At 29.9% G+C, this 26,339-nt stretch overlaps 3 protein-coding genes across 4 annotated transcripts in view; 2 read left to right on the forward strand and 1 right to left on the reverse strand.

The window, feature by feature from the left end:
* The window catches only part of LOC135143719 (synaptic vesicle glycoprotein 2A-like), a 31,368-nt gene extending 29,705 nt beyond the window's left edge, over nt 1–1,663 (reverse strand). Inside the window, exon 1 of one of the 2 annotated variants that reach the window (XM_064075630.1) lies at nt 1,580–1,663. The gene's annotated coding sequence lies outside the window, so the exon portion shown is untranslated. Of the gene's footprint in view, nt 1–1,333; nt 1,531–1,579 lie in introns of those variants that run through there. The other variant, XM_064075631.1, reaches the window with a different exon arrangement.
* Nucleotides 1,471–10,363, forward strand: LOC135143721 (synaptic vesicle glycoprotein 2A-like). The gene is made up of 6 exons (XM_064075632.1): nt 1,471–1,580; nt 1,633–1,698; nt 1,746–2,070; nt 9,054–9,826; nt 9,879–10,166; nt 10,215–10,363. Exons 1-6 carry the CDS (start codon nt 1,556–1,558, stop codon nt 10,256–10,258), a joined length of 1,521 nt encoding a protein of 506 aa, XP_063931702.1. The 5' UTR covers nt 1,471–1,555; the 3' UTR covers nt 10,259–10,363.
* An 8,120-nt stretch (nt 10,364–18,483) lies between these two features.
* Nucleotides 18,484–26,302, forward strand: LOC135143713 (synaptic vesicle glycoprotein 2B-like). Its single transcript, XM_064075622.1, has 6 exons — nt 18,484–18,593; nt 24,538–24,862; nt 24,909–25,433; nt 25,483–25,624; nt 25,681–26,101; nt 26,151–26,302. Exons 1-6 carry the CDS (start codon nt 18,527–18,529, stop codon nt 26,210–26,212), a joined length of 1,542 nt encoding a protein of 513 aa, XP_063931692.1. The 5' UTR covers nt 18,484–18,526; the 3' UTR covers nt 26,213–26,302.
* The last annotated feature ends 37 nt before the right edge of the window (nt 26,303–26,339 follow it).

Genomic DNA, 26,339 nt, shown 5'->3' on the forward strand with positions numbered 1-26,339 from the left:
CGGTTTCTCGATTTTTCGTTTTTTCGATTTTTAAATTTTTGGATATTTGTATTTTTCAATTTTTCTAATTTTAATTTCTTTGATTTTTCAGTTTATTGATGCTTAAATTTTTGATTTCTCGATTTATTTATTTTTTTAATTTTCAGATTTATCGATTTTTTTGATTTTAAATCGAGTTTTCGATTTCTCGGGGTTTCAATTTTTCGATTCACTTTTATATATTTTACAATGATCAGTTTTTTGATGTTTCGATTTCTCGACTTGTCAGTTTTAGATTTTTCCGTTTTCCAATTTTCGATTGTGCAGTTTTTAGATTTATTTTTTTAAATTTTAAACAATTTTTGGATTTTTCGATTTTGGGCAATTTCGAAGTCTCAATTTTTCGATTTTTGAACTTCTCGACTTTTCGAAGTTTCGATTTTCCATTTTGTTCTATTTTTGGATATATAATTTAAAATTGTTCAATTTTTAGATTTTTTGACGCTCCGGTTCCCCAATTTTTCAGTTTTTCGATATTCTAATTTTTCAATGTCCTAAATTTCAGATTTTTCGGTTTCTCGATTTAGCTACTCAGGGACATCGACAGATAATTTTGAATAACATATAAAATTCTCTCTGAAGAACCCTTACAGAATTTCATAAAATCGTTCCAGACACACGGAAAGGGAGACCTACTTTTTCATATTGTAGGGTTTATGAAACGTCGAAAACAATCATCAGTTAGTGGGACCTCGGTATAAGTTGTTCCAAAAAGTTGTAAAATATGTTATTAAATGGCATGATTTAAAAATCAATTTTAAATTAAAAACGTCACACATTTTTTTGAAGACCACTTTTGGTTTGAATTCATGAAATTAATAACTTTAGTGTTAACCAAGATTGGAGGAAACAGAATAATTTTGATCTTTAACAAGACAGGAAAAAATATAAAAAAAGGTATGGAAGTTATGGGCATTCTTGAAGCCAATGGATCGACATTGGCGGCAATTTTTTCAGTGTTGCGGGTGTGTGCAACGTGTGCACTCTTAAAAAAGTTATACTAAGTAAATTTTGCTAAATATATCCGCACTGGTGGCTTCCCTTTCGAAATTTTCGTCAAATATTTGCGGATTCCACCAAGGCCGTCGTATTTTTTCCCGTCGGGAACCTTCACTTCCACGAAAATATGTTTATTTTTTTTTTTAATTCGTCGAAGACCGCGAAATTAAACCCAATTTAAAATAACACTCGGCGAGTTAGAGCCGTGTTTGCTCGAGGTTTAAGCGGAGGTCTCTCGAGCAGCCGTCGCAAAACAATAAACTCGTGTTTGGAGGAGTTAAATAAAAGACAATACCTGAACAAACTCCTATGTTATTGTTTTGGTCGGAGACACGAACATATCGCATCTAGTCAAATTTGATGGACCGCATGCGTCACGATTAATTACGCTAATTACGACCGGGATTAAATTGTTTCTTGAGTAGAAGAACTTTAAGTAGGCTGAAATTTGCTCAAATAAAAGAGCGGTTTCAAGCACTCCGCAACATTTGTATGTAATTCGGCAAGAAGCAACAGCATGAACGACAAACACTACACTTACGGTGACCAGTAGTTGACTTAAGCCGGTTCTGTTACTAAACCACTTGCTTGCAGATGAGTTCAAAATCTCGTCGGAGAAGTACAAGAACGTGGAGTTCGAGGCGGCGTTGGAGCACACCGGTAAGTGATGGATTGCTTTGTGGAGACGTCGCTAATTTTTGGTCCAGGCTTCGGGAAGTACAACCTGGCGCTGATCTTCGTCTGCGGGTTGACGCTCTTCGGGGTCAACAGCGAGGCCTACGCCGTGGGGTACGTGCTGCCGTCGGCGGAATGCGACCTGGAGCTGGACACCTACATGAAGGGGATCCTCACCTCGACGAACTTCATCGGGATCACCGGGACCTGCTGCATGTGGGGGTACCTCTCGGACACGAAAGGACGCAAGTCGGTCCTCACCATCAGCTTGATTCTGGCCTTCGTGAGCAGCGTGGCGGCGTCGTTCATACCCTCGTTCTGGGGGTTCGCCATCTTGAGATTCTGCAACGGAATTTTGTGAGTACCGATGTGAAAAAAGGGTTGAAAGTGTTGTGAATTTTTGGATTTGACATGAAGACAAAGTAAAACAGCCTGGAATTAGGGAACTGGAAGATTTTATGACAAGTGAGCGTTCATTTCACTTTGTTCTAGAACGTTCGTGTACTTGTGTTAATTTCCATGCACAATCACCGCCTGTCAAAAATTAGGCACAGTGGAAAAATGTTTTTAATTTCTAGTCGTTTTTTTTTTGTTTCGTTTAATATTCACGAGGTTAATGATAATTTATTCAGCGATTAAAAAAAAATTAGGATGCTTCAACATCGTGGAAAGTTTTTCGAAAAAAAAACTTGATTCGAGTCGGTTTTAATTTTTTCAATTTTATAGAATTTTCTTTCATTTTTAAGCCACTAAGCAACAATAACCTAAGTTAGAAATAAAAAAGTTCTAGAACAAAGAAGTTGTGAAAACCTTGAAAAAGACGAACTTTTTTGTGATGACTGATGAATTTTTAATTTATGAAAATTTTTGAAGCGATGTCATCAATTTCGTGGAATGGTTGAATAATTACATTATAGTCAAATTTCAAAGAACAGACGTCACATCACGAATTATATTTAAATTTTTTGAGTACAAAACGACAGTTAATGACTTTTTTTGAGTAAAAATGTTTAATAAAAATATCTTTTGTTTGGAAAATTTTCCCATGAAAAATGGTCTCTATTAAGAAAAATACGATTTTATTATTAATCAAAAAATTGGTCTAATTTTTTGAGTCACTCTGTATAAGTAATTATAAAAAATATGAATGCACTAAGAATTCTAAACCAGATGCAAGTACAAAATCTTTAATTTTTCTTTTAAATGCGAAATATCCCATTTGTGAATTAAAGCAATTAAATATGTATAAATATAGACATAATTCGAGCCTGGTGAGGATACGGGAGCGAGCGAAGCTCGCGACTTGTCAAAAATGTTATTATTGATGTTATTATAAGATCGCATTATTCTAAAAAAGAAGGCGAGCGCAGCGAGTGTACTTAATTAAAAATATATTTTTGATGTCCCTGGGAAGCTAGATTATTAAGAACAATTTTGTTGTTATCTAAAAATGTGAGTTTAAAGATAGTGAAATTTCCTAAACGTGAGAATTATTGTAATAAAAATTAAGTAGCATTCGTAAATTAAGTAAATTTTTAAAGCACATTCATAATTCGAGCGCAGCGAGTACAGTTAGGGGTGATTCAAAATTGTTCGTCGTGTCCCTGGGAAGCTTAATTATTATTATTGGAAATGTTTGTCGAATAAATGTTATTTAAATCTCAAAAAGTAACAGTTCTAAACTTATGGTTTATGAATCCGTGTTTAATTGTTACGCCAGACATCGGGATTTTCGGTAAAAAATAAAGTTTTAGATATCTCAATTTTTTTATTTTTATTGATTTTTGGTTTTGTCGATTTTTTGATTCTCTCTTTCAATTCTTCAATTTTCGATTTTTCAGGTTTTTGATTTTTCAATTTTTTGATTTTTAAAGTTTTCGATTTCTCGATTTACCAATTTTTCGATATTTTAATTTTAGGATTTCTCAATTTTTCGACTATTAAATTTTTCGAATTTTTGTTTCGATTTTTCGAATTCTCGATTTTTTCCTTTTTGATTCTTCGATTTTTTGATGTGTCGATTTCTCAATTTTTCAATTTCTCGATTCGATTTTTCTACATTTTAAATTACGATTTTTGGATCTCTCGAAATTTTAATTATTCGATTCTTCATTTTTTCTTCGATTTTTGCATTTTCAGTTTTTCGATTACTTCGTTTTTCGATACTTCGATTTTTTGTTTTCGATTTCTCGATTAATCCATTTTTCGACTTTGCGACTTCTCAATTTTTTGACTTTTCGAGTTTTGGATTTGTCGATTTTTTTATTTTCTCATTTCTCGATTTCTCTACTTTTCGATTTCTTAATTTTTCAATTTTTCGATTCAATTTTTCTACCTTTTATTTTTCGACTTTTAGATTTTTCGATCTTTCAATTCCTTGGTCTTTCATTTTTTCTTTGATTTTTCAAATTTTCGATTTATCGATTTATCTTGGGATTTTTCACCATTTCGATTCTTCAAGTTTTCGAATTTTTGTTTCAATATTTCGATTTCTCGATTATTTCCTTTTTGACTTTTCAATTTTTTGATATTTTAATTTCTCGATTTTTCAATTTTTTGATTCAATTTTTCTAAGTTTTATTTTTCGATTTTTCAGGTTTTTGATTTTTCAATTTTTAAAGTTTTCAATTTCTCGATTTATCGATTTATGAATTTTTCGATATTTCATTTTAGAATTTTTCAATTTTTTGAATTGTCATTTCGATGTTTGCAATTTTTCGATTCTTCATTTTTTCTTAAATTTTTCGATTTATTGATTTATCAATTTTTCGAATTTTTGTTTCAGTGTTTCGATTTCTAGTTTTTTTTCCTTTTCGATATTTCGATTTTTTCATGTTTCGATTTTTCGATTTATTAAATTTTAGATTTTTCGTTTTTTCAGCTTTTTGAATTTTCAATTTTTCAGTTTTTAAAATGTTCGATTTCTCGATTTATCGATTTATGAGTTTTTCGATATTTCACTTTGGGATTTTTCAAGTTTTTAATTTTCATTTCAATTTTTCGATTTCTTAATTTTACAATTTCTCAATTCAATTGTTATACATTTTAAATTTCGAATTTTTGAATTTTTGATTTTTCAATTTTTCGATTTCTTAATTTTACAATTTCTCGATTCAATTTTTCTACATTTTAAATTTCGAATTCTTGAATTTTCGATTTTTTTTATTCGATTTTTCAATTTTTCGATTTTTCGATTTATCGATTTTTTCCTTTTCAACTTTTCGATTTTTTTATGTTTCGATTTCTCGATTTTTCAATTTTTCGATTCAATTTTTCTACATCCTAATTTTCGATTTTTTAAATTTTAAATTTTTCGATTTTTCAGATTTTTGATTTTCCAATTTTTAAAGTTTTCGATTTCTCGATTTATCGATTTATGAATTTTTCGGTATTTTATTTTACGATTTTTCAATTTTTCGAATTTTCCGTCTTGGGATTGAAATGTTGAAATTTGGATTCTTCAATTTTTAAAATTTTTGTTTCGATATTTCGATTTCTCCCTTTTTCAGTTTTTTTATTTAATTTTTCTACATTTTATTTTTCGATTTTTCAGGTTTTTGATTTTTCAATTTTTAAAGTTTTCGATTTCTCGATTTATCGATTTATCGATTTATGAATTTTTCGATATTTCATTTTAGGTTTTTCCAATTTTTTGAATTGTCATTTCGATTTTTCGATTTTTCGATTTCTCGATTCAATTTTTATACATTTTCAAATTTCGATTTTTAGATTTTCCGATCTTTCAATTTTTCGATTCTTCATTTTTTCTACGATTTTTCAATTTTTCGATTTTTCAATTTATTGATTTATCAATTTTTCGAATTTTTGTTTCAATTTTTCGATTTCTTGTTTTTTTCCTTTTCGACTATTCGATTTTTTCATGTTTCGATTTTTCGATTCAATGTTTCTAGATTTTAATTATCGATTTATTTTTTTTTCAGGTTTTTGAGTTTTCAATTCTCAGTCTTGGGAATTTTCAACATTCGGATTCTTCAATTTTTCAAATTTTTGTTTCGATATTTCGATTTCTCGATTATTTTCTTTTAGACTTTTCAATTTTTTGATGTTTTGATTTCTCGATTTTTCCTTTTTTTTTGTTTAATTTTTCAATTTTTAAAGTTTTCGATTTCTCGATTTATCGATTTATGAATTTTTCGATATTTCATTGCAGGATTTTTCAAATTTTTGAATTGTCATTTCGATTTTTCGATTTCTCGATTCAATTTTTATACATTTTCAAATTTCGATTTTTAGATTTCTCGATATTTCAATTTTTCGATTCCTCATCTTTTCTTCGATTTTTCAATTTTTCGATTTTTCAATTTATTGATTTATCAATTTTTCGAATTTTTGTTTCAATTTTTCGATTTCTTGTTTTTTTCATTTTCGACTATTCGATTTTTTCATGTTTCGATTTTTCGATTCAATGTTTCTACATTTTAATTTTCGATTTATTAAATTTTAGATTTTTCGTTTTTTCGGGTGTTTGAATTTTCAATTTTTCAGTTTTTAAAATTTTAGATTTCTCGATTTATCGATTTATGAGTTTTTCCATATTTCAATTTTGGGATTTTTCAACATTTCGATTCTTAAATTTACCGAATTTTTGTTTCCATTTTTCGTTTCCTTTTCGATTTTTCGATTTTTTGATGTTTCGATTTCTCGATTTTTCAATTTTTCTTCAATTTTTCTACATCTTAATTTTCGATTTTTTAAATTTTAGATTTTTCGACTTTTCAGAATTTTGATTTTTCGATTTCTCGGTTTATCGATTTATGAATTTTTCGATATTTTCTTTTACGATTTTTCAATTTTTCGAATTTTTATTTCGATTTTTCGATTTCTCAATTTTTCATTTTCTCGATTCAATTTTTCTACATTTTAAATTTAGATTTTTAGATTTCTCGGTCTTTCAATTTTTCGATTCTTTATTTTTTCATCGTTTTTTAATTTTTCGATTCAATGTTTGTACATTTTAATTTTCGATTTATTAAATTTTAGATTTTTCGTTTTATCGGGTTTTTGAATTTTCAATTTTTCAGTTTTTAAAATTTTAGATTTCTCGATTTATCGATTTATGAGTTTTTCTGTATTTCATTTTAGGATCTTTCAATTTTTTTATTTTCATTTCGATTTTTCGATTTCTTAATTTTACAATTTCTCGTTTCAATTTTTCTACATTTTAAATTTCAATTTTTAGAATTTTAGATTTTTGGATTTATTAATTTTTCCGTATTTCAATTGGGATTTTTCAACATTTCGATTTTTAAATTTACCGAATTTTTGTGTTCCTTTTCGACTTTTCGATTTTTTGATGTTTCGATTTCTCGATTTTTCACTTTTTCGATTCAATTTTTCTACATTTTAATTTTCGATTTTTTAAATTTTCGATTTTTCGATTTTTCAGAATTTTGATTTTTCGATTTCTTGGTTTATCGATTTATGAATTTTTCGATATTTTCTTTTACGATTTTTCAATTTTTCGAATTTTCATTTCAATTTTTCGATTTCTCAGTTTTTCATTTTCTGGATTCAATTTTTCTACATTTTAAATTTCGATTTTAGATTTCTCGGTCATTCAATTTTTCGATTCTTTATTTTTTCTTCGATTTTTCAATTTTTCGATTTTCTAATTTATCATTTTTTCGATATATCAGTTTCGGGATTTTTCAACATTTGGTTTCTTAAATTTTTGGAATTTTTGTTTCGATTTCTTGATTTTTCAATTTTTCCATTCAATTTTGCTACATCTTAATTCTCGATTTTTTAAATTTTAGATTTTACGATTTTTCAGATTTTTGATTTTTCAATTTTTAAAGTTTTCGATTCCTCGGTTTATCGATTTATGAATTTTTCGATATTCTATTTTACGATTTTTCAATTTTTCGAATTTTCATTTCGATTTTCGATGTCTCAATTTTTCATTTTCTCGATTCAATTTTTCCACATCTTAAATTTCGATTTTTAGATTTCTCGATTTTTCAATTTTTCAATTTTTTAATTTATCATTTTTGGGATTTTTCAACATTTTCGAATTTTGGATTTTTTGATGTTTCAATTTTTTTAATTTTGTATTTTTTCGATTTTTCAGTTCCTCGATTTTTCAATTTTTCGATTTTTATATTTTAGATTTTTCAATTTTTTAATGTTTCGACTTCTCAGTTTTAGATTTTTCGGTTTTAAAATTGCTGCTGGAGTGTTATTTACTATATAGAGATTATCAGAAATCAAAAATCGCAAAAATTTCTGATTATTTTTCAAAGAAGCAGAATTTGTTCGGCTGCACTTCGGGGGCGAGGGAAGTTCTGCAGAAACAACTTTCGACCAATTTTGTAAAGTAATAAGTCTATTAAAATTTATTATTATAACAAAACCTACATAGCTTCTCTGAGATTTTTTTTTCATTACTTCTGTGAGTGTGTTTTTTAAAATCTAGAGTTTGTATTACAATTGAACCCAAAGTTGTTCTTTTTTTAAAACTCTTGAGAGAATGCGAGCGCAGCGAGCGTGTCCAAAAAAAAAAGTTACAAAATTTCCAGAAAAATAAGGTGAGCCGGTCAAATTCAACAATCGTAAAAATTTTTGAGCTTACATCAGATCGCCCAAACCCAACATTTTCTCTTTTTTCAGAAGTGATCAAACCCGAGGAACATTCAAAACATTTACGGCGCCTTTAGGCCAAACGAAATAAATTTGCTTAAATTACCGGTCAAACCCTCATCAGCAAAGCACATAATTCGCATGCTAATTTCAATTATGTCATTAATTAATCTCGCAACGAACCGAAAAAACCCAAGACATTTGACCGAATCACAAGATATTCAAATTCGCGCAAAAAATCAGTCGTTATTCCATTTTCCGGTCAAACAACAATTTAATTCAATCACGAGTCACGTTTTCTTAAGTGCCTGTTTACAACTACAATTAATCATTTAATCAGCATTTGTCGTCTAATTGTGCCCGCAGAACCCAAAATTAAAATACTAATGTGTAATTGACGCCAATTTAACTGTTTTAGGTCGCACGTCCATTCAAATTAAAAATAACTGTGTTTATTTAATCGTAAACATAATTCTTTGTTTTTTTCGCGTTACATCATATCGATCGCGTGAAAGTTAATTTCTATTTGTCACATTCCGAGAGAAAGGATCAGACCGTATCAAAAGGTTAGATTGGAGTCATGTGATGGAAAATGTGGTGATCATTTTCAGCCTTCCCTCAGGGAATGACCAAGTTTCTATAAATTATACTTTTGGGTTTATTATTTGTAAGTAGATGAAGGCGAACTTCTTGACACTTCTTTGTAAACAACATTTGAATTTGTGTTTTTGTTTTTCTAGCATCGCCGGCCCCTCCGCCATCGTCTATGCCTACTTCGGAGAATTCCAGAGCCGGATTTATCGCTCGACAGCCATGGCCTGGATGAGTCTTTTCATAGCACTGGCTTTAATCACCCTCCCGGGTCTCGGCTGGGCTCTCCTCCCCCAACACATCCACTTCCAACTATTCGGTCTCCCAGTCACCTCCTGGAGGATCTACATGTTCCTGATTAGTATCCCTAACTTGGTCGCAGCCATCGCCTTCCTCAAACTCCCCGAAAGCCCCAAGTTCCTCTACCACAGCGGCCAGATCGAGGAAGCCTTCGATGTCCTGAAGCGCATCTACACCATCAACACCGGCAAGCCCGAATCCACGTTCCCCATTGAAAGCCTCCAGGAAAAAGTGATCTACCAAGTTGACACCTCCAAGAAGAAGAACATCCTCAAGGATTTCTGGGGACAAATCGCCCCTCTGTTCGTACCACCACACCTGAAGTACTCTTTGGCAGCTGGGGTGATGCAAGGGGGTGTGTTTGCCGTCTCGAGTGGCTTGCTGTTGTGGTACCCCGATATAATCAACCAATTATCACACTCCGCGAGCGCCAACAGCAGCGCAACGGTCTGCCAAGCTCTCTCCAACGTCCACAGCGACAACGAAACTCTAGTGGCTTGCGTGGAAGACAACATCAACGATCAAGTCTTCATCCAGAACATCATCATCGGGGTGGCGTACTTAGTCAGCTACGTGGTCTGGGGATTCGTAGTCAACTTTCTAGGAAATCGCAACTTCTTCGGTAATTTTAGACACAATTTTTTGATTTCGTGACTCTAACTTTTTGGGTTCAGGTGTCTGCATGGTCGTGTCAGCCGTTTCTTTGGTCCTCCTCAACTTCCTGACCGAGAAGGTGGTCATTGACGTGTTGTTCGTGGTTTTGTTGACCCTACCAGGGATCTGTGTCGCCGTTATCAATCTGATAATGGTGGAAATCATTCCTACGTACCTTTGCGGGATGGCGGTTTGCGTTGTCATGACAGCCGGGAGAATCGGGAGCATTGTGTCCAGTTCGGTTGTCGGGATCATGCTCCTGTGGAACTGCGCGGTCACGTTTAACTTGTACGCAGTCAATCTCTTAGGTGAGATTTTTTTTTGTTTTTGTTTTGAAAATAATGCTTTGGTTTCAGTGTGTCTTCTTTTGGTGTTCATATTTCCGAGAAACTCAACGTAGCAACAAATGCCACACCCGACTTAATTTATTGTGATAACTTAATTGTACGCACTGTGCTAACGTAATTTTAGTTAGAAAAAATAAATATTTATACATTTTTTTTAATTCTGGTTAATTTAATGGCCTACTACAAGGGAAAATAATGAAATAACAAAAAATACGAACACATTACCAACGAATAAAAAAATAAACTATTGGAACATGGAACGATGAAAAATAAGTGTAATTTCAAAACCTTTCTACCAATGAGGCATAAATTATTGAAGAATGGTTATTTCAGTGTATTTTCGTTGCGATAGAAAGTCATCAAGAGGTGGAAGTGCTGTTATCGAATAATTCAAGGTTATTGGATCTGGTCCTACCAAGTTGACAATTTTATTGATGTATTCAAAGAAAAATTCCCTTTAGTAAAATAAATTAGTCCTTAGAATGTGAAGGGGAAGGGTGGGGGGCTATATTTGCTAAGATAAGACTGATTTTACCAAATGACATAGGCTCTAAGAAAATAGAGGGTGGGTGGGCGGGGCTAGTATTTGATAAGATAATTTTGATACTTTTGACATTTTGAAGAGAGAAATCGAGAAACTGAAAAATCCCCACACTGAATTCTCGAAAAAAGGGAAATCCAAAAATTAAAAATTCGAAACATCGAAAAATTGAAAAATCGAAAAACTGAGAAGTCGAAAAATCGAAAATTGAAAAATTGAGACATCAAGGGTTGAAAACTTGACAGAAAATTAAAATAAACGAAAAATTTCCGAATGTTGATAAACTGGGAAATCGAAAACTTGAAAAATCGAATAGTGGAAAAGTGTAAACATCGGAAAACCGAAACATCAAAAACTCATAAATCGAAAAATTGGACAATGGAAAAATGTAAAATTTAAGAAATCAAAAAATGGAAACATTGAAAATTCGAGACAAAAGATCGAGAAATTGAAAAATCAAGAATTCAAGATTTTTCAAAATTCTATTCAAAACGCCAGAGGTCCCCAAAATATTTGTACAATCTTTAAAAAATACTATGTAAGAGAGCGGCGTGGTTATTTCGTATCCTTAAAAAAACCCTAGTTCCTAAAATTCTTTCAAACTCTCAAAAACAGAACACAAGAAATATTTAAGGTTCTTTCACGAATTTAAAAAGACACAAAGAGTTCCCAAAATTCTTCCAGAAATAAAACACCAGGGATCCCCGACATTTTTTCAAATAATCTAACAAATAAAAGACAATTCTAAGGTTGTTTCACATATTAAAAAAAAATACACTCGAGGATGGCACTTTTGAATTTAATATGAGTCAGTCATATCTTGCCAAATACTAACCCCGCCCACCCGCCCTTTATTTTCTTAGAGGGTATGTCATTCGCCAAAATCATTCTTTCAAATTATTTCAAAAACACAAGGTAAGGACTCCGAAAGACCCTTTAAATTTTTTTCAAAAACAAAAAAGCTCTAAAAATGTCATGAGATTCCTTTCAAATTCTTTCAGACATAAAACGCCAGGGGTTCCCAAATTTTTTTCTAATTTTCTAACAAATGATAGTCAAAGACGCATTTAAGATTTTTTCATATAAAAAAAACATTCGAGGGACGGTGGGCGAGGCCACTTTTGAATTTAATATTATTCAGTCTTATCTTAGCAAATACTAACCCCGCCCACCCACCCTCTATTTCCTTAAAGGGTATGCCATTTGCCAAAGTCAGTCTTATCCAACGAAGTACTAGCCCCGCCCACCCACCCTCTATTTTCTTAAAAATATGTCATCTGCCAAAATCAGTCTTATCTTAGCAAATACTAACCCCGTCCACCCACCCTCTATTTCTTTAAAAGGTATGTCATTTGCCAAAATCAGTATTATCTTACCAAAACAGAAGAACATAATTAGCCCCGCCCACCCACCTTGCCTCCTTTTCAGTGATTGATTTTATCCGATCTGAATAAAATGAATGATCTTATACTGAACAGAAATAAAATTCGTTGTTAGAATGTGAAAGGGGCTAGTATTTAGTAAGATAAGACTGACTTTGGCAAATGACATACCTTCCAAGAAAATACAGGGTGGGTGGGCGGGGCTAGTATTTGCTAAGATAAGACTGACTTTGGCAAATCCCATTGCTTCTAAGAAAATAGAGGGTGGGTGGGCGGGGCTAGTATTTGATAAGATAATTTTGATACTTTTGATTTTTTTTTACTTTTTTCACATCCTAGATTCTATATAACGTCAGGGATCCCCACTTTTTTACATTCTTTAAACAATAATACGGAAGAGCCCGAAGAGAGAAATCGAGAAACTGAAAAATCCCGACACTGAATTCCCGAAAAAAAAAGGGAAATCCAAAAATTAAAATTACGAAACATCGAAAAATCGAAAATTGGAAAATTGAAACAACAAGAACTTGAAAACTTAACAGAAAATTAAAAAATCGAAAAATTTCCGAATGTTGATAAACTGGGAAATCGACAAATGGAAACATCGAGAATTCGACACATAAAAGATCGAGAAATTGAAAAATCGAGACTTCGGAAAATCGGGCAATTGAAAACGTCCAAAATCGAAAAATTATTAACTGAAAAACTGAGGCCCGGTTTGGGATTAAATTTTTAACACGGCATTAAAGTACCACGTGGCCAACTCTACGCCGATCAGACGTCGCTAAACTTCGTTAAATGCGTGTTTAACTTCCAATCAGTCTCAGTTAAAATATTCTATACACTGGCCCCAAAACAAAATAAAATTGAAGAAAAACCATAAATTGAAAAATCTTCACGAAGCGAAAAACTGAACATTCGAAAAATCGCGAAATTAAAAAATATATAACCGAGAAGTCAAAAAATCAAAATAAAAAAAGGCACAAAGTTTCTTTCAAATCTTAAAAGAAAGATAAAGAGCTCTCTAAAATTCTTTCACAAATTAAAAAAACACACACACACACACTTAGGGTGCTAAATATTCCTTCAAAGTTTTTCGAAAACAAAACACAAGGATTGCCAAAAAATTTTTCAAAATTTTTTCAAAAACATAAGAAGAAACTGGTAAGTTCTTTTGTTTTCTTTAAAAAAGACACTAGCAACCACCCTCGCAAGATTTTTCAAAATTCTATTAAAAACGCCAGAGGTCCCCAAAATATTTGTATAATCTTTAAGAAATAATGTGTAAGAGAACGGGATGGTTTTTTCATGTCCTTAAAAAAAATATAGTTGTTAAAATTCTTCCAAACTCTCAAAAACAGAAAATAGAGGGTGGGTGGGCGGGGCTAGAATTTGATAAAATAATTTTGATACTTTTGACGTTTTTTTTACTTTTTTCACATCCTAGATTCTATATAACGTCAGGGATCCCCACTTTTTTTACATTCTTTAAACAATAATACGGAAGAGCCCAAATCCCCACACTAAATTCTCGAAAAAACATCGAAAAATTTCCGAATGTTGACAAATTGGGAAATCGAAAACTTGAAAAATCGAATAGTGGAAAAGTGTAAACATCGGAAAACCGAAACATCAAAAACTTGAACATTCGAAAAATCACGAAATTAAAAAATATATATAACCGAGAAGTCAAAAAATTAAAAATTGAGAAATCGAAAAACTGAAAAATCCAAAAACGAAATGCCGAAACATCGAAAAATTGGAAAATTAGAAAGCCGAAAAATCAAAAAATTTAAACATCAAGGAATCGAAACATCAAAATATCGAGAAATCGAAATATCCCTATATCCAAAAATTGAAAAATTTAAACTAAAAATAAGGAGAAATCGAAAAATTGAAAAATCGGGAAATTGGACAATTGAAAACTCGAAACATCGAGAAATCGAAATATAAAAAAGTAAAAAACCCAAGTTTAAAAATCGACATATCTTAAATTAAAAAAATCGAAAAAGGAAGAAAATAGATTTAGAAAAAACGAAAATATGAACAATTGAAAATATAAACATAAAAAAAATCGAAAAATGGAAAGATAGTAAAACGAAAAAAAAAACAAATCAAAAATCCTAAAATTTAAAAAACCGAAATCGGAAAATCGAGGAATCAAAAATCCGAAAAATTGGAAAATTGAAAAACTGAATCACCTAGGAATCGAAACATCAAAAGATCCAGAAAACAAAGTAGCCAAATTCGAAACATTAAAAATTGAAAAACTTAAAATTAAAAATATCGATAATTCGAAAAATTAGAACCAATTCAACTGAACCAAAAAATTGAAAACCCGAAAGATCGACATATTTAAACACCAACAAAAGTGAAAAATCTAAAAATTGAAGAACAGAAGAATTAATTCGAAAAATCGAAAAGTAAAAATCGAGAAATGGAAAAATCGAAAAGCTGATTCATTATAAAAATCGAAAAACCGGGATATCAAGAAATCGAAAATACGAAAAACAGAAAAATGGAAAAATCGAAACATCTAAAATTTACAATCTCGAACCACAAAATTGTGAAATCGAAAATCGAAAAATTGAGAAATTGAAAAATCCCAAAACTAAAATGTTGAAAAACTGGAAATCGAAAAATTGAACAATAGAAAAATTGGAAAATTGAAAAGCCGAAAAATGGAAAAATTTAAACATCAAGGAATCGAAACATCAAATCTCCCAAAATCGAAAGATTAAAAATTGAACAATATAAACTTAAAAAAAAATGACAAATCGAAAAATCGAGAAATTGGACAATTGAAAACTCGAAACATCGAGAAATCGAAATATAAAAAAGTAAAAAGTAAAAATCGACAGACCTTAAAAAAATCGAAAAAGGAAAAAAATAAATTTAGAAAAAACGAAAATATGAACAATTGAAAATATAAAAATAAAAAAAAATCGAAAAATGGAAAGACGAAAAAAAAGACAAATCAAAAATCCTAAAATTTTAAAAATCGAAATATTGAAAAATTGGAAAATCGAGGAATCAAAAAACCCAAAAATTGGAAAATTGAAAACCTGAATCACCTAGGAATCGAAACATCAAAAGATGCAGAAAACAAAGTAGCCAAATTCGAAAAATAAAAATTGAAAAACTTAAACTTAAAAATATAGATAACTCGAAAAATTGGAACCAGTTCAACTGAACCATAAATTGTAAATTTTAAAAACCCAAAAAATCGAAAAAAATCTAAAAATTGAAGAACAGAAGAATTAATTTGAAAAATCGAAAAGTAAAAATCGAGAAATGGAAAAATGGAAAAGCTGATTCATTATAAAAATCAAAAAACCGGGATATCAAGAAATCGAAAATACGAAAAACGGAAAAATGAAAAATCGAAAAATCTAAAATTTAGAACCTCGAACCACAAAATTGAGAAATCGAAAAGCTGTAAAATTGAGAAATTGAAAAATCCCTAAACTAAAATGTTGAAAAATTGGAAATCGAAAACTTGAACAATCGAAAAATTGGAAAATTGAAAACCCGAAAAATGGAAAAATTTTAACATCAAGGAATCCAAACATCAAATCTCCCAAAATCGAAAGATTAAAAATTGTACAATATAAACTTAAAAAAAAAAGATAAATCGAAAAATCGAGAAATTGAAAAATCGGGAAATGGGACAATTGAAAACTCGAAACATAGAGAAATCCAAATATAAAAAGTAAAAAATTCAAGTTTAAAAATCGACAGATCTTAATTTAAAAAAATCGAAAAAGGAAAAAAATTGATTTCGAAAAAAGAAAATATGAACAATTATTGAAAATATAAAAATATAAAAATAAAAAAAATTGAAAAATGGAAACATCGTAAAACGAAAAAAAAAAAACAAATCAAAAACCCTAAAATTTAAAAAATCGAAATATTGAAAAATCGGAAAATTGAGGAATCAAAAAACCGAAAAATTGGGAAATTGAAAAATCGAAAACTCGAAACATGGAAATCTCGGTAAATCGATAAATTGAAACCATACCAACTGAACTAAAAAATTGAAAAAATAAAAAATCAAAAACTTTAAAAATCACATACATAGTAATAGAAAACCGAAAAATCTAAAACCGAGAAGTCGAAAAATCGAAACATCGAGAGATCGCAAAATTGAGAAATCGAAAAACTGAAAAATCCCAAAACGAAATGCTGACACATCGAAAAATTAGAAAATTGAAAAGCCGAAAAATCCAAAAATTTAAACATCACGGAATCGAAACATCAAAATAAAAATCAAAAAAATGATAAATTGAAAAATCGAGAAAGTGAAAAATCGGGAAATTGGACAATTGAAAACTTGAATCATCGAGAAATTGAAATATAGAAAAGAAAAAAATGAAGTTTAAAAATCGACAAATCTTAAATTAAAAAATCGAAAAAGGAAAAAATAGATTTCGAAAAAAGGAAAACATGAACTGTTGAAAATATAAAAATAAAAAAAAATCGAAAAATGGAAAAATCGGAAAATTGAGGAATCAAAAAACCGAAAAATTGGGAAATTGAAAAACTGAATCACCTAGGAATCGAAACATCAAAAGATCCAGAAAACAAAGTAGCCCAAATTCGAAACATTAAAAATTGAAAAACTTAAAATTAAAAATATCGATATCTCGAAAAATTGGAACCAATTCAACTGAACCAAAAAATTGAAAACCCGAAAAATCGAAAAAAAAAGTGAAAAATCTAAAAATTGAAGAACAAAAGAATTAATTTGAAAAATCGAAAAGTAAAAATCGAGAAATGGAAAAATCGAAAAGCTGATTCATTATAAAAATCAAAAAACCGGGATATCGAGAAATCGAAAATACGAAAAACAGAAAAATGAAAAATCGAAAAATCGAAAATTTAGAACCTCGAACCACAAAATTGAGGAACCGAAAAACTGAAAAATTGAGAAATTGAAAAATACTAAAACTAAAATGTTGAAAAATTGGAAATCGAAAACTTGAACAATCGAAAAATTGGAAAATTGAAAAGCCGAAAAATGGAAAAATTTTAAAATCAAATTTCCCAAAATCGAAAGATTTAAAATTGAACAAAATAAACTTAAAAAAATGATAAATCGAAAAAATTGAAAAAATAAAAACTCAAAAATCTTAAAAATCGTAAAATACATTTTATCGCAAATAGTGTAACAAAAAAATCTTGATCGTAGGTTATTTCGACAGAACTTCCCTCGCCCCAGAAATACAATAAAACAATCCAGTTTTTCCGAAAAATGATGAAATTTAACTATGCGAATTTAATTTTTTTTTATGAGAACCCTTGTAAGTTTTTTTTTTACTTTTCTCACATTCTAGATTCTATTATTAGTTAATTATGTTTTTCTCTCACTCGACAGAAAAACATAATTAACCCCGCCCACCCACCCTGTTCCTTTTCAATGATTGAAATGAATGATACTAAACAGAAATAAAATTAGTCCTTAGAAAGTGAAGAGGAAGTGGGGGTAGTATTTGCTAAGATAAGACTGATTTTGGCAAATGACATACATTCCAAGAAAATAGAGGGCGGGTGGGCGGGGCTAGTACTTGCTAAGATAAGACTGATTTTGGCAAATGACCTAGCCTGTAAGAAAATAGAGGGTGGGTGGGCGGGGATAGTATTTGATAAGATAAAACTGATTTTGGCACCTTCGTCATGTAAGAGGCAATTAAAGACGAGATTTAGCGGTCAGCACCATCTAGCGTTCTGGTTGGAACTGTATGTTTTTTTTTCGGTTAGATATCTTATCAGAAAAAAATAACTCTTCTTGACGCTCCTATGTGGCGCTGTGTGTCCAATTTTGTCACCAAAAATCGCTACCCTTGTTTTGACTTGACTCTCTTTACAAAAAATGCAATTCTTAACAACATACCAAAACACCAAAAACTAAAAAGTCAAAATCAATATGTTTTTCAAAACGTGACGCAAGCAGCTGGAATGCTGTCACCTTTAGGATTACACGTGTGGTAAGTAAATACAGTACGATAAAGAAGCAAATCACTTCAAACAACAAAAAAAAAAGTCAAGTCATTAAAATTCTGGGTGCAGAAGAACTGAAATCTTGAGCACACACAATCCTTTGTATTTTAATATAATTAAAATAAAATAAAAACTATTTTTTCACACTATTACTATTATCATTCTCGTTCTACTTCCACCAGGTAAACAGCAGCTCGAGATTTACAACCCAGAAAGCCTAAATCAACACAAACATGCGTTAATTTACTATAACTTTAATACGAACATTATTTAAACAAATAACTTAGACGGTCTTATGTTTTCTTTTATTATTTATGACGTTTCAAGATAAAAATTTGATGAATAGAATAACATGAAAAGAATTGCTTCAAAAGCGTCGAAATTGGTGAGTGGTGAAGATGGCAAAGCTGACGAAAGAGGGGGAGATTAAGAGTGTGCCGTTTGACAAAGCTATTTCTCTGACAGGTAAATAGTCAGTTTTTTTTAATTGGAAAGTCATTAGTGAAAACGGGGTAAATCGCCAATTTTTTTTTAATTGTTAAGTCATCATTGAGTGAAATCGGAGGCCAAGGTGACGTGAGCATCGAACCCTTGACCTGTTACGATATCTGGTCTTTTTTTTGTAAATGCATGATGTTATAGTGATATTTCTAATTACAATTATTAAATCTGAGGTTGTTCATTAAATGAACACGAAAAAAAAATTGTGGTGACGAAATAGCACGCATTAGATTGGACAATCACAGCTAGAAACAGTGATGACATTTAAAGTAATTTATTGGAGTATTTAATGCACGAGTTCTAAAATACTAGTGTTAGTTTTTCGTGTGAAATTTCCAAGGAAACCTTATTTAAATGGAAAGTTTATTTTTAATTTATGTGTACAATTAACGTTACGAGTTCTGCGTGATTCTTCACTTCATAAAGCTAATTTTCCGGTGCTCGGAAAAATACTTTTTTTTCTGGATTAAATTTATCAGCGATAAAAAAAATCTCATCGAATGCCATTAAATCTTGTACACACAACAAACAACAAAAGAATATGAAAAAAAGATAAAAATAAGTATGCACCAGGATTAAAAAAATATTTGTACATTTTAGATGTTTGGGAAAGCCAGGATATAATACTTAAATAAGTCTTTATAAACAAACGTCTTTGTCAAAAACGCAAGCTTGCAACAAAAACATAAACAACAATAATACAAACGAATATTTTCGCTTAACTGTTTTTATAAACAGACCTTCAAATATAATTCAATGTAATAGTATGGATACATTACCAAGGTGGCACATAGTTAAAAAATTGTTTAAAATAAAAAATAATTATTTAAAGAGTCTTAAGTATTACTTAATGTGGCTCTGTGGTGACGTCATCAACACTTTGGTGGGGATGAACAAACAAATTTTGGTTAGCTTTTGACCATCTACATTTCGAAAAACCGAAATGTGGAGAAATCAAACACTGAAAAGTTGAAACATCTGAGTGTCGATCAATTCGAGAAAATACAAAATTTTAAAAATCTAAAAATTAAAAAATGAAAATTTGAAAAATCGAGAAATTGTAAATCGAAAAGTCGAAAAATTGTTAAAATGGAAAAAACCGAGATGTGTAGAAATCTAAACTATGAAAAATCAGAATTCGAGAAATCTAAAATTTAAATAATCGAATTTGAAAAATTGAAAAATAGATGAATTGAAAAAGTCCCAAAACCGAAATGTTGAAAAATTGGAAAATCGAAATATCGAATAATTGAAAAATTGAAACATCGAGAATCGAAATATCCCAAAAAAAATTTTAAAAATTAAAAATTTCAAAATTTACAAAAATCGATAAATCGAAAAATTGAAAAACTGAAAACCCTAAAACGAGAAGTTGAAAAATCAAAAGATCTAGAAATTGAAAAATCATCTAAAATAAAAAAATCGATAAACTGAAAAATCGGTAAACCCATAAATCTAAAATTTTCGATATCGGAAAAGGTCGTAAAATTGTAAAATTTGAGAAAGCGAAAAACTGAAAAATCTAAAAATTGAAAAATTAGAAAAATGAGAAGATTAAAAATTCGAAAAATTGAAGAATCAAAAATTGAAAGATTGAAAATTTGAACAATCAAGAATTTGAAGAACTGAAAAATTCCAAATCTGAAATATAGAAAAATTGAGTAATTGAAAAAGTGAAAATTGAAGAAGCAAAAAAACTGACAAAATCCCAAAACTGAAATATCGAAACATTGAAAAATCGAATGTTGAAAAATCGAGAAATAGAAAAATCAAAAAGCCGAAAAAAAAATTCGAAAAATTGAGAAATTTAAAACCAAAAATCAAGAAATGGAAAAATCGAACGTCGGAAATTTAAAAATTCGAAAAATCGAAAAATTAAAGAATCAAAAATTTGAAATATGCAGAAATCGAAACATCAAAAATTTGATAAATCGAAAAAGTGCAAAATCAAGAAAACGGGAAATCGAGAAATCGAAAAATCTAAAATTTTACAAAAAATCTGAAAAATAGAAAAATTAAAAAATCGAAAAATTGAAGAATCAAAAAATTGCGACAACGAAAATTTGAACAATCGAGAAACTGAAGAATTGATCAATCGTAAAACTGAAATATAGAAAAATATATCGAAAAATTGAGAAATCGTAAGCTGAAAATCTGGAAATAGAAAAATCGAAAAGCCGAAAAATTAAAAATTCGCAAAATTGAAAAATTTAAAATTGAAAATCTAAATAAAAAATTGAAAAATCCAGTCGAAAATTTAAAAATTCGAAAAAACGAAAAAACTAAAATTTTAAAATCGAATAACCTAAAAGTTTAAAAATAGAAAAATCTAATATTTTTAAAATCGAAAAACAAATTGAAAATATCGAAAAATTGAAGAAACAAACAGTTGAAATATAGAGAAATCAAAAATGGAAAAATTGAAAAAACGGAAAACTAAAACATCCAAAAATTGACAAATCGTTCAACTGAAAATTTGAAAAATCGCAAAAAATTGGAAATCGCAAACTCTAAAAATCGAGAAATCTAGAATTAAAAAAATGGACAAATTGAAAACTTAGAAACGCCAAAAACAGGAAATTTTAAAATGTCAAAATTGAAAAATCGAAAAATTGAAAAACTGAAGAATCAAAACATTGAGAAATCAAAAATTCGAAAAACTGAAAAAATTTAGAACCAAAAATCCAAAACTTAAAAATTCGAAATATCAATAAATCCAACAACCGTAAATTGAAAATTTAAGAGTTCGAGAAAACGAAAAATCTTAAATTTAAAAAATCGAATAATCTGAAAACTTAAAAAGCAAAAAGTCCGATATCTTAAAAGTCGAATAATCTAAAAGTTTAAAAATCGAAAAATATGATATCTTAAAAACCGCAAAAAAACGAAAAATTGAAGAATAAAAAAAATTATAATATACAGAAATCGAAAAGTCTAAAATTTTAAGACTCGAACAATCCAAAAGTTTAAAAATCGAAAATCTCATTTTAAAAATCGGAAAAATTTGGAAATATTGAAAAATTGAGGAATCCAAAAGTTGAAATAGTGAGAAATCAAAATAAAAAAAAAATAAAACAAAGTAAAAATCGAAAAATTCAAAAAATGTAAAACTAAAATATCGAAAAACTGATAAATCGATAAATCGAAAAATTGAAAGATCCCAAAACTCAAACATCGTAAACTGGAAATTGAAAACTTAAAAATTCGAAAATTTAAAAACTCAAAAAACTGAAAAGTCAAAAACCTGAAAAAATATAGAATTGAAAAACTGAAAAACCGAGAAATCAACAATTCGAAAAATGGAGAAATCGAAAACTTGGAAAAGCCAAAAATAGAAAATTTGAAAATTGTCAAAATTAAAAAATCGAAAACTGAAGAATCAAAACATTGAGAAATCAAAAATTTGAGAAATTGAGAAATTTAGAACCAAAAATCTAAAATTTAAAAATTCGACAAATCGAAAAACCTGAAATTTTAAAAATCGGATAATCTAAAAGTTTAAAAATAGAAAAAAATTGAAAATATTGAAAAATTGAGGAATAAAAAGGTGAAATATTGAGAAATGAAATTATCAAAAAATTGAAAACAAAAACTCAAAAAACAAAACTAAAATTTTTCGAAAAATTGATAAATCGAAAAACTGGAAAATTGAAAAATTCCGAAAATGAAACATCAAAAAATTGGAAAAATTTAAAAACTCAAAAAACTGAAAAATCAAAAGCCTGAAGAATTGTGGAAATGAAAAACTGAAAAATCGAGAAATCGAAAAATGGACAAATCGAAAACTTGGAAATTAAAAAATAAAAGAATTAAAATATCGAGAAATCGGAAAATCAAAAAATCGGAAAATTGAAAAATCCCAAAACTGAAACATCGAAAAATCTAAAACTCGAAAAGTCGAAAATTTAAAAAATCAAAAACTGAAAAATCAGAAATCGAAAGGGGCAAATAGAAAACTTAGAAACGCCAAAAATAGAAAAATTGAAAAATGTCAAACTTAAAAATCAGAAAAACGAAAGTCGAAAATTTAAAGTTCAGGAAAATAAAAAATCTAGAATTTTAAAAATCGAAACAAATTGAAAATATCGAAAAACTGAAGAATCAAAAAGATGAAATATAGAGAAATCAAAATCAAAAAATAGAAAAATTGAAAAATCGAAAAATGGCAATAATTGAAAAATTTCAAAATTTAAAAACTCAAAAAACCGAAAAATCAAAAACCTGAAAAAGGTGGAATTGAAAAACTGAAAAATCGAGAAATCAAGAATTCAAAAAATCGCCAAATCTAAAACTTAGAAACACCAAAAATAGAAAAATCTAAAATTAAAAAATTATCAAGAAATCCAAAAATCGAAAGTCGAAGATTAAAAAATTCGAGAAAACGAAAAATCTAAAATTTTAAAAATCGAATAGCTTAAAAGTTTAAACATTGAAAAATCTAATACTTTAAAAATCGAGAAATATTGAAAATATCAAAAAATTGATGAATCAAAAAATTTAAGCCCAGTGAAAACGAAATATCATAAAATTGAAAATTTGAAAACTCGAGAAATCAAAAAATTGAAAAATGGAAAAAACGCAAAACAAAAATACCAAGGAACTGATAAATCGATAAATCAAAGAATCGAAAAATTGGAAAGCGAAAAATCGAATAGCCAAAAATTTGAAAACGCAAAAAACTGAAAAATTGTGGAATTCAAAAACTGAAAAACCGCGAAATCGAGAACTCGAAAAATGGATAAATCGAAAACGTAGAAACGCCAAAAATTGAAAATTTGAAAAATGTCAAAATTAAAAAATTGCAACATTGAAGAATAAAAAAATTGCGAGATCGAAAATTCGAGAAACCGAAGAATTGAAAAATCCCGAAATTGAAATATGTATAGAAAAATTGAATAGTCGAAAAATTGAAAATTGGAGACTCAAAAAACTGAAAAATACAAAAACTGAAACATCGGGAAATTGAGAAATCGAAAGCTGAAAAATCGAGAAGCTGAAAAATGAAAAATTCGAAAAATTTAAAATTAAAAACCTAAAATTTAAAAAATCGAAAAATCGAAAGTGGAAAATTTAAAAATTCGATAAAACGAAAAATCTAAAATTTTTAAAATCGAATAATCTAAAACTTCATAAATTGAAAAATCTGAAATTTTAAAAATTGAAAATATCAAAAAATTGAGGAATCAAAAAGTTGAAATATAGATAAACCGAAAAATGGAAAAATTGAAAAATCCCAAAACTGAAACAGAAAAATTGGAAATTGAAAACTCAAAAAATCGAAAATTCAAAAACTCAAAAAATCAAAAACCTGAAAAATTGTGGAATTGAAAATCTGCAATTAAACGGGAAATCGAGAATTCGAAAAATGGACAAATCGAAAACTTAGGTACGCCAAAAATAGAAAATTTGAAATATATCAAAATTAAAAAATCGAAAAGTTGAAGAATGGAAACATTGAGAAATTTAGAATCAAAAATTTCAAATTTAAAAATCGAAAAATCAAGAAAAAATCTAAAGCCAAAAATCTAAAAATCGAGAATTTGAATAATCTAAAAGTTTAAATCGAAAATCTAATATTTTAAAAAACGAAAATATGGAATAATTGAAAAATAAAACATTGAAAAATTGAGATGAATAAAAACATAAATTTGAAAACTGGAGAAATCGAAAAATTAAAAAATCCCAAAAGCAAAATATCGAAAACTGAGTAATCAGTAAACTGAAAATTGAGAAATTGAAAAAAAACTGAAAAATCGATCTTTTTTCCAAAAATCTCAAAATCTAGAATTCAAGACGGATTCATAAACCACGTACATACAAAATTCGAAAACAGACGGAATCTGCAGAGACCTATTTTTTAGCTTACATTTGGAAAGTAAAATCAAAAATGTAACCACACTCGTTTCAGGCTATGGATGTTTCAACATACTCATCCTCCTGGCAACGGGGGGCGGCCTCATGTGCGTCATCATCGAAACCATGTGCATGATGTTCATAACCCCAGCGGCCCAATGCGACCTCGACTTAACCCTCTCGGAAAAGGGCTTCCTCTCCTCCGTCAGTTTCATCGGCGTGGTTGCCAGCTCGTACATGTGGGGCTACTTGGCTGACACCAGAGGCCGAAAAAGAGTCCTCGTTGTGAGCCTGGCCATAAGCTCCATCACCACCATGATCTGCAGCATAATCCCGTGGGACTGGCTCTTCATAATACTGCGCTTCATTAACGGCTTCTTGTAAGTACTAAAAAACGAAAAATCGATAACTAACGACGTGTTTCAGCATCGGCGGCGCTTCCTCAGTAGTGTACGCCTACGCCGGCGAGTTCCACGACAACCACTACCGCCCAAAAGTTATTTCGTGGATGTCCACTTTTGTAGCTTTTGGTAATATGTATCTTCCAGGACTTGCATGGTTGGTTTTACCACAAGAGTGGCAGTTCCCGGTTAGCATCATTGATATAAATTTCCGCCCATGGAGGCTGCTACTAATCCTATACACTTTACCATGTCTCATGTGCGCTCTATTCATGTACTATCTGCCAGAAAGCCCGAAATATCTAATCTCGCAAGGACGCAAAAAGGAAGCTCTAGACGTTTTGAGGAAGATGTACGTCACCAATACCAAGAAACCTGAAGATACGTACGACGTTGACGAAATCATCTGGGAAGATTTGGGTGACAACGACGTCAAAAAGAACTACGGGATGTTCAAAACCATGTGGAAACAAACAGTACCGTTGTTCAAAGGGGCGCTTCTTTTGAAGACTATTTTTATGTGTTATATGCAGTTTGGTGTATTCGCATCGTAAGTCAAAATTTTCGTCAATTTTCTAATTTCTAGAAAATCGTTTCAGGAATGCCGGGATTTTCATGTGGTATCCAGAAATCTTGAACCGGATGTCCCACTACATCATTGAGAGACCAGGCAGCGAGGTTTCGCTCTGTACCGCGGTACTGTTCGAAGAAGACGACTTTAGCAACTTTACTCAGTTCGAAGTACTGACTTAGTTAAATATAAAGCATGAAAGTCAAAATTGACACTCTGTTTTTAGTATCCAATGAAGACGTGCAAAGACGAGGTGAAAACTCAAGTCTTCTTGGTGTCGCTAGTGATGGCGGTGGCCTATGCCATCATCTATCTAATCATAGGTTGCATTATCAACCTCGTGGGTAAAAAACAACTAATGATATCGTTCGTAACGGTCACAACCATAAGCGGATTGGCTTCTCACTTTGTCTACGGTTACGAACTTATCCAGATTCTTGTTGGGTTCTTCCTGATGGGGGGAGCAGCCATCGGTGTCACTAATGCCATAGCTGTGGACTTGTTCCCGACCCAAGTACGCGGGATGGCTTTAGCTTTTTCGATGATGTTTGGACGGATAGGGGCCATGACTGGGACTAATCTTGTAGGACCTATCATATACAACGCCTGTGATTATTTGTTCTATTTTGTTGCAGCTGAACATTTAGGTAAGCGTTACTAAATTTAAAAAACGATTACTATTTCTGGTATTTTCAGTTTTGATTATCGTGGTCTTTCTACTTCCGTCTTCGCCACGTCTACCGAAGTTGCTACCGTGATGTGATATTAAGTACAACTGAATGAAAAGACAACCGTCACTAATTCAATCTAACTTATCTTTTTTATAATTAATAAATTATTAAAAACTACGTAGTGCTTTTTTATTTTTATTCAGTTTTTACTATA

Source organism: Zophobas morio, unplaced genomic scaffold (genome assembly GCF_036711695.1).
Source record: "Zophobas morio isolate AGI-343-1 ecotype UQ-CSIRO unplaced genomic scaffold, CSIRO_AGI_Zmor_V1 ptg000074l, whole genome shotgun sequence".
In the NCBI taxonomy this organism is placed as follows: Eukaryota; Metazoa; Arthropoda; class Insecta; order Coleoptera; family Tenebrionidae; genus Zophobas; species Zophobas morio.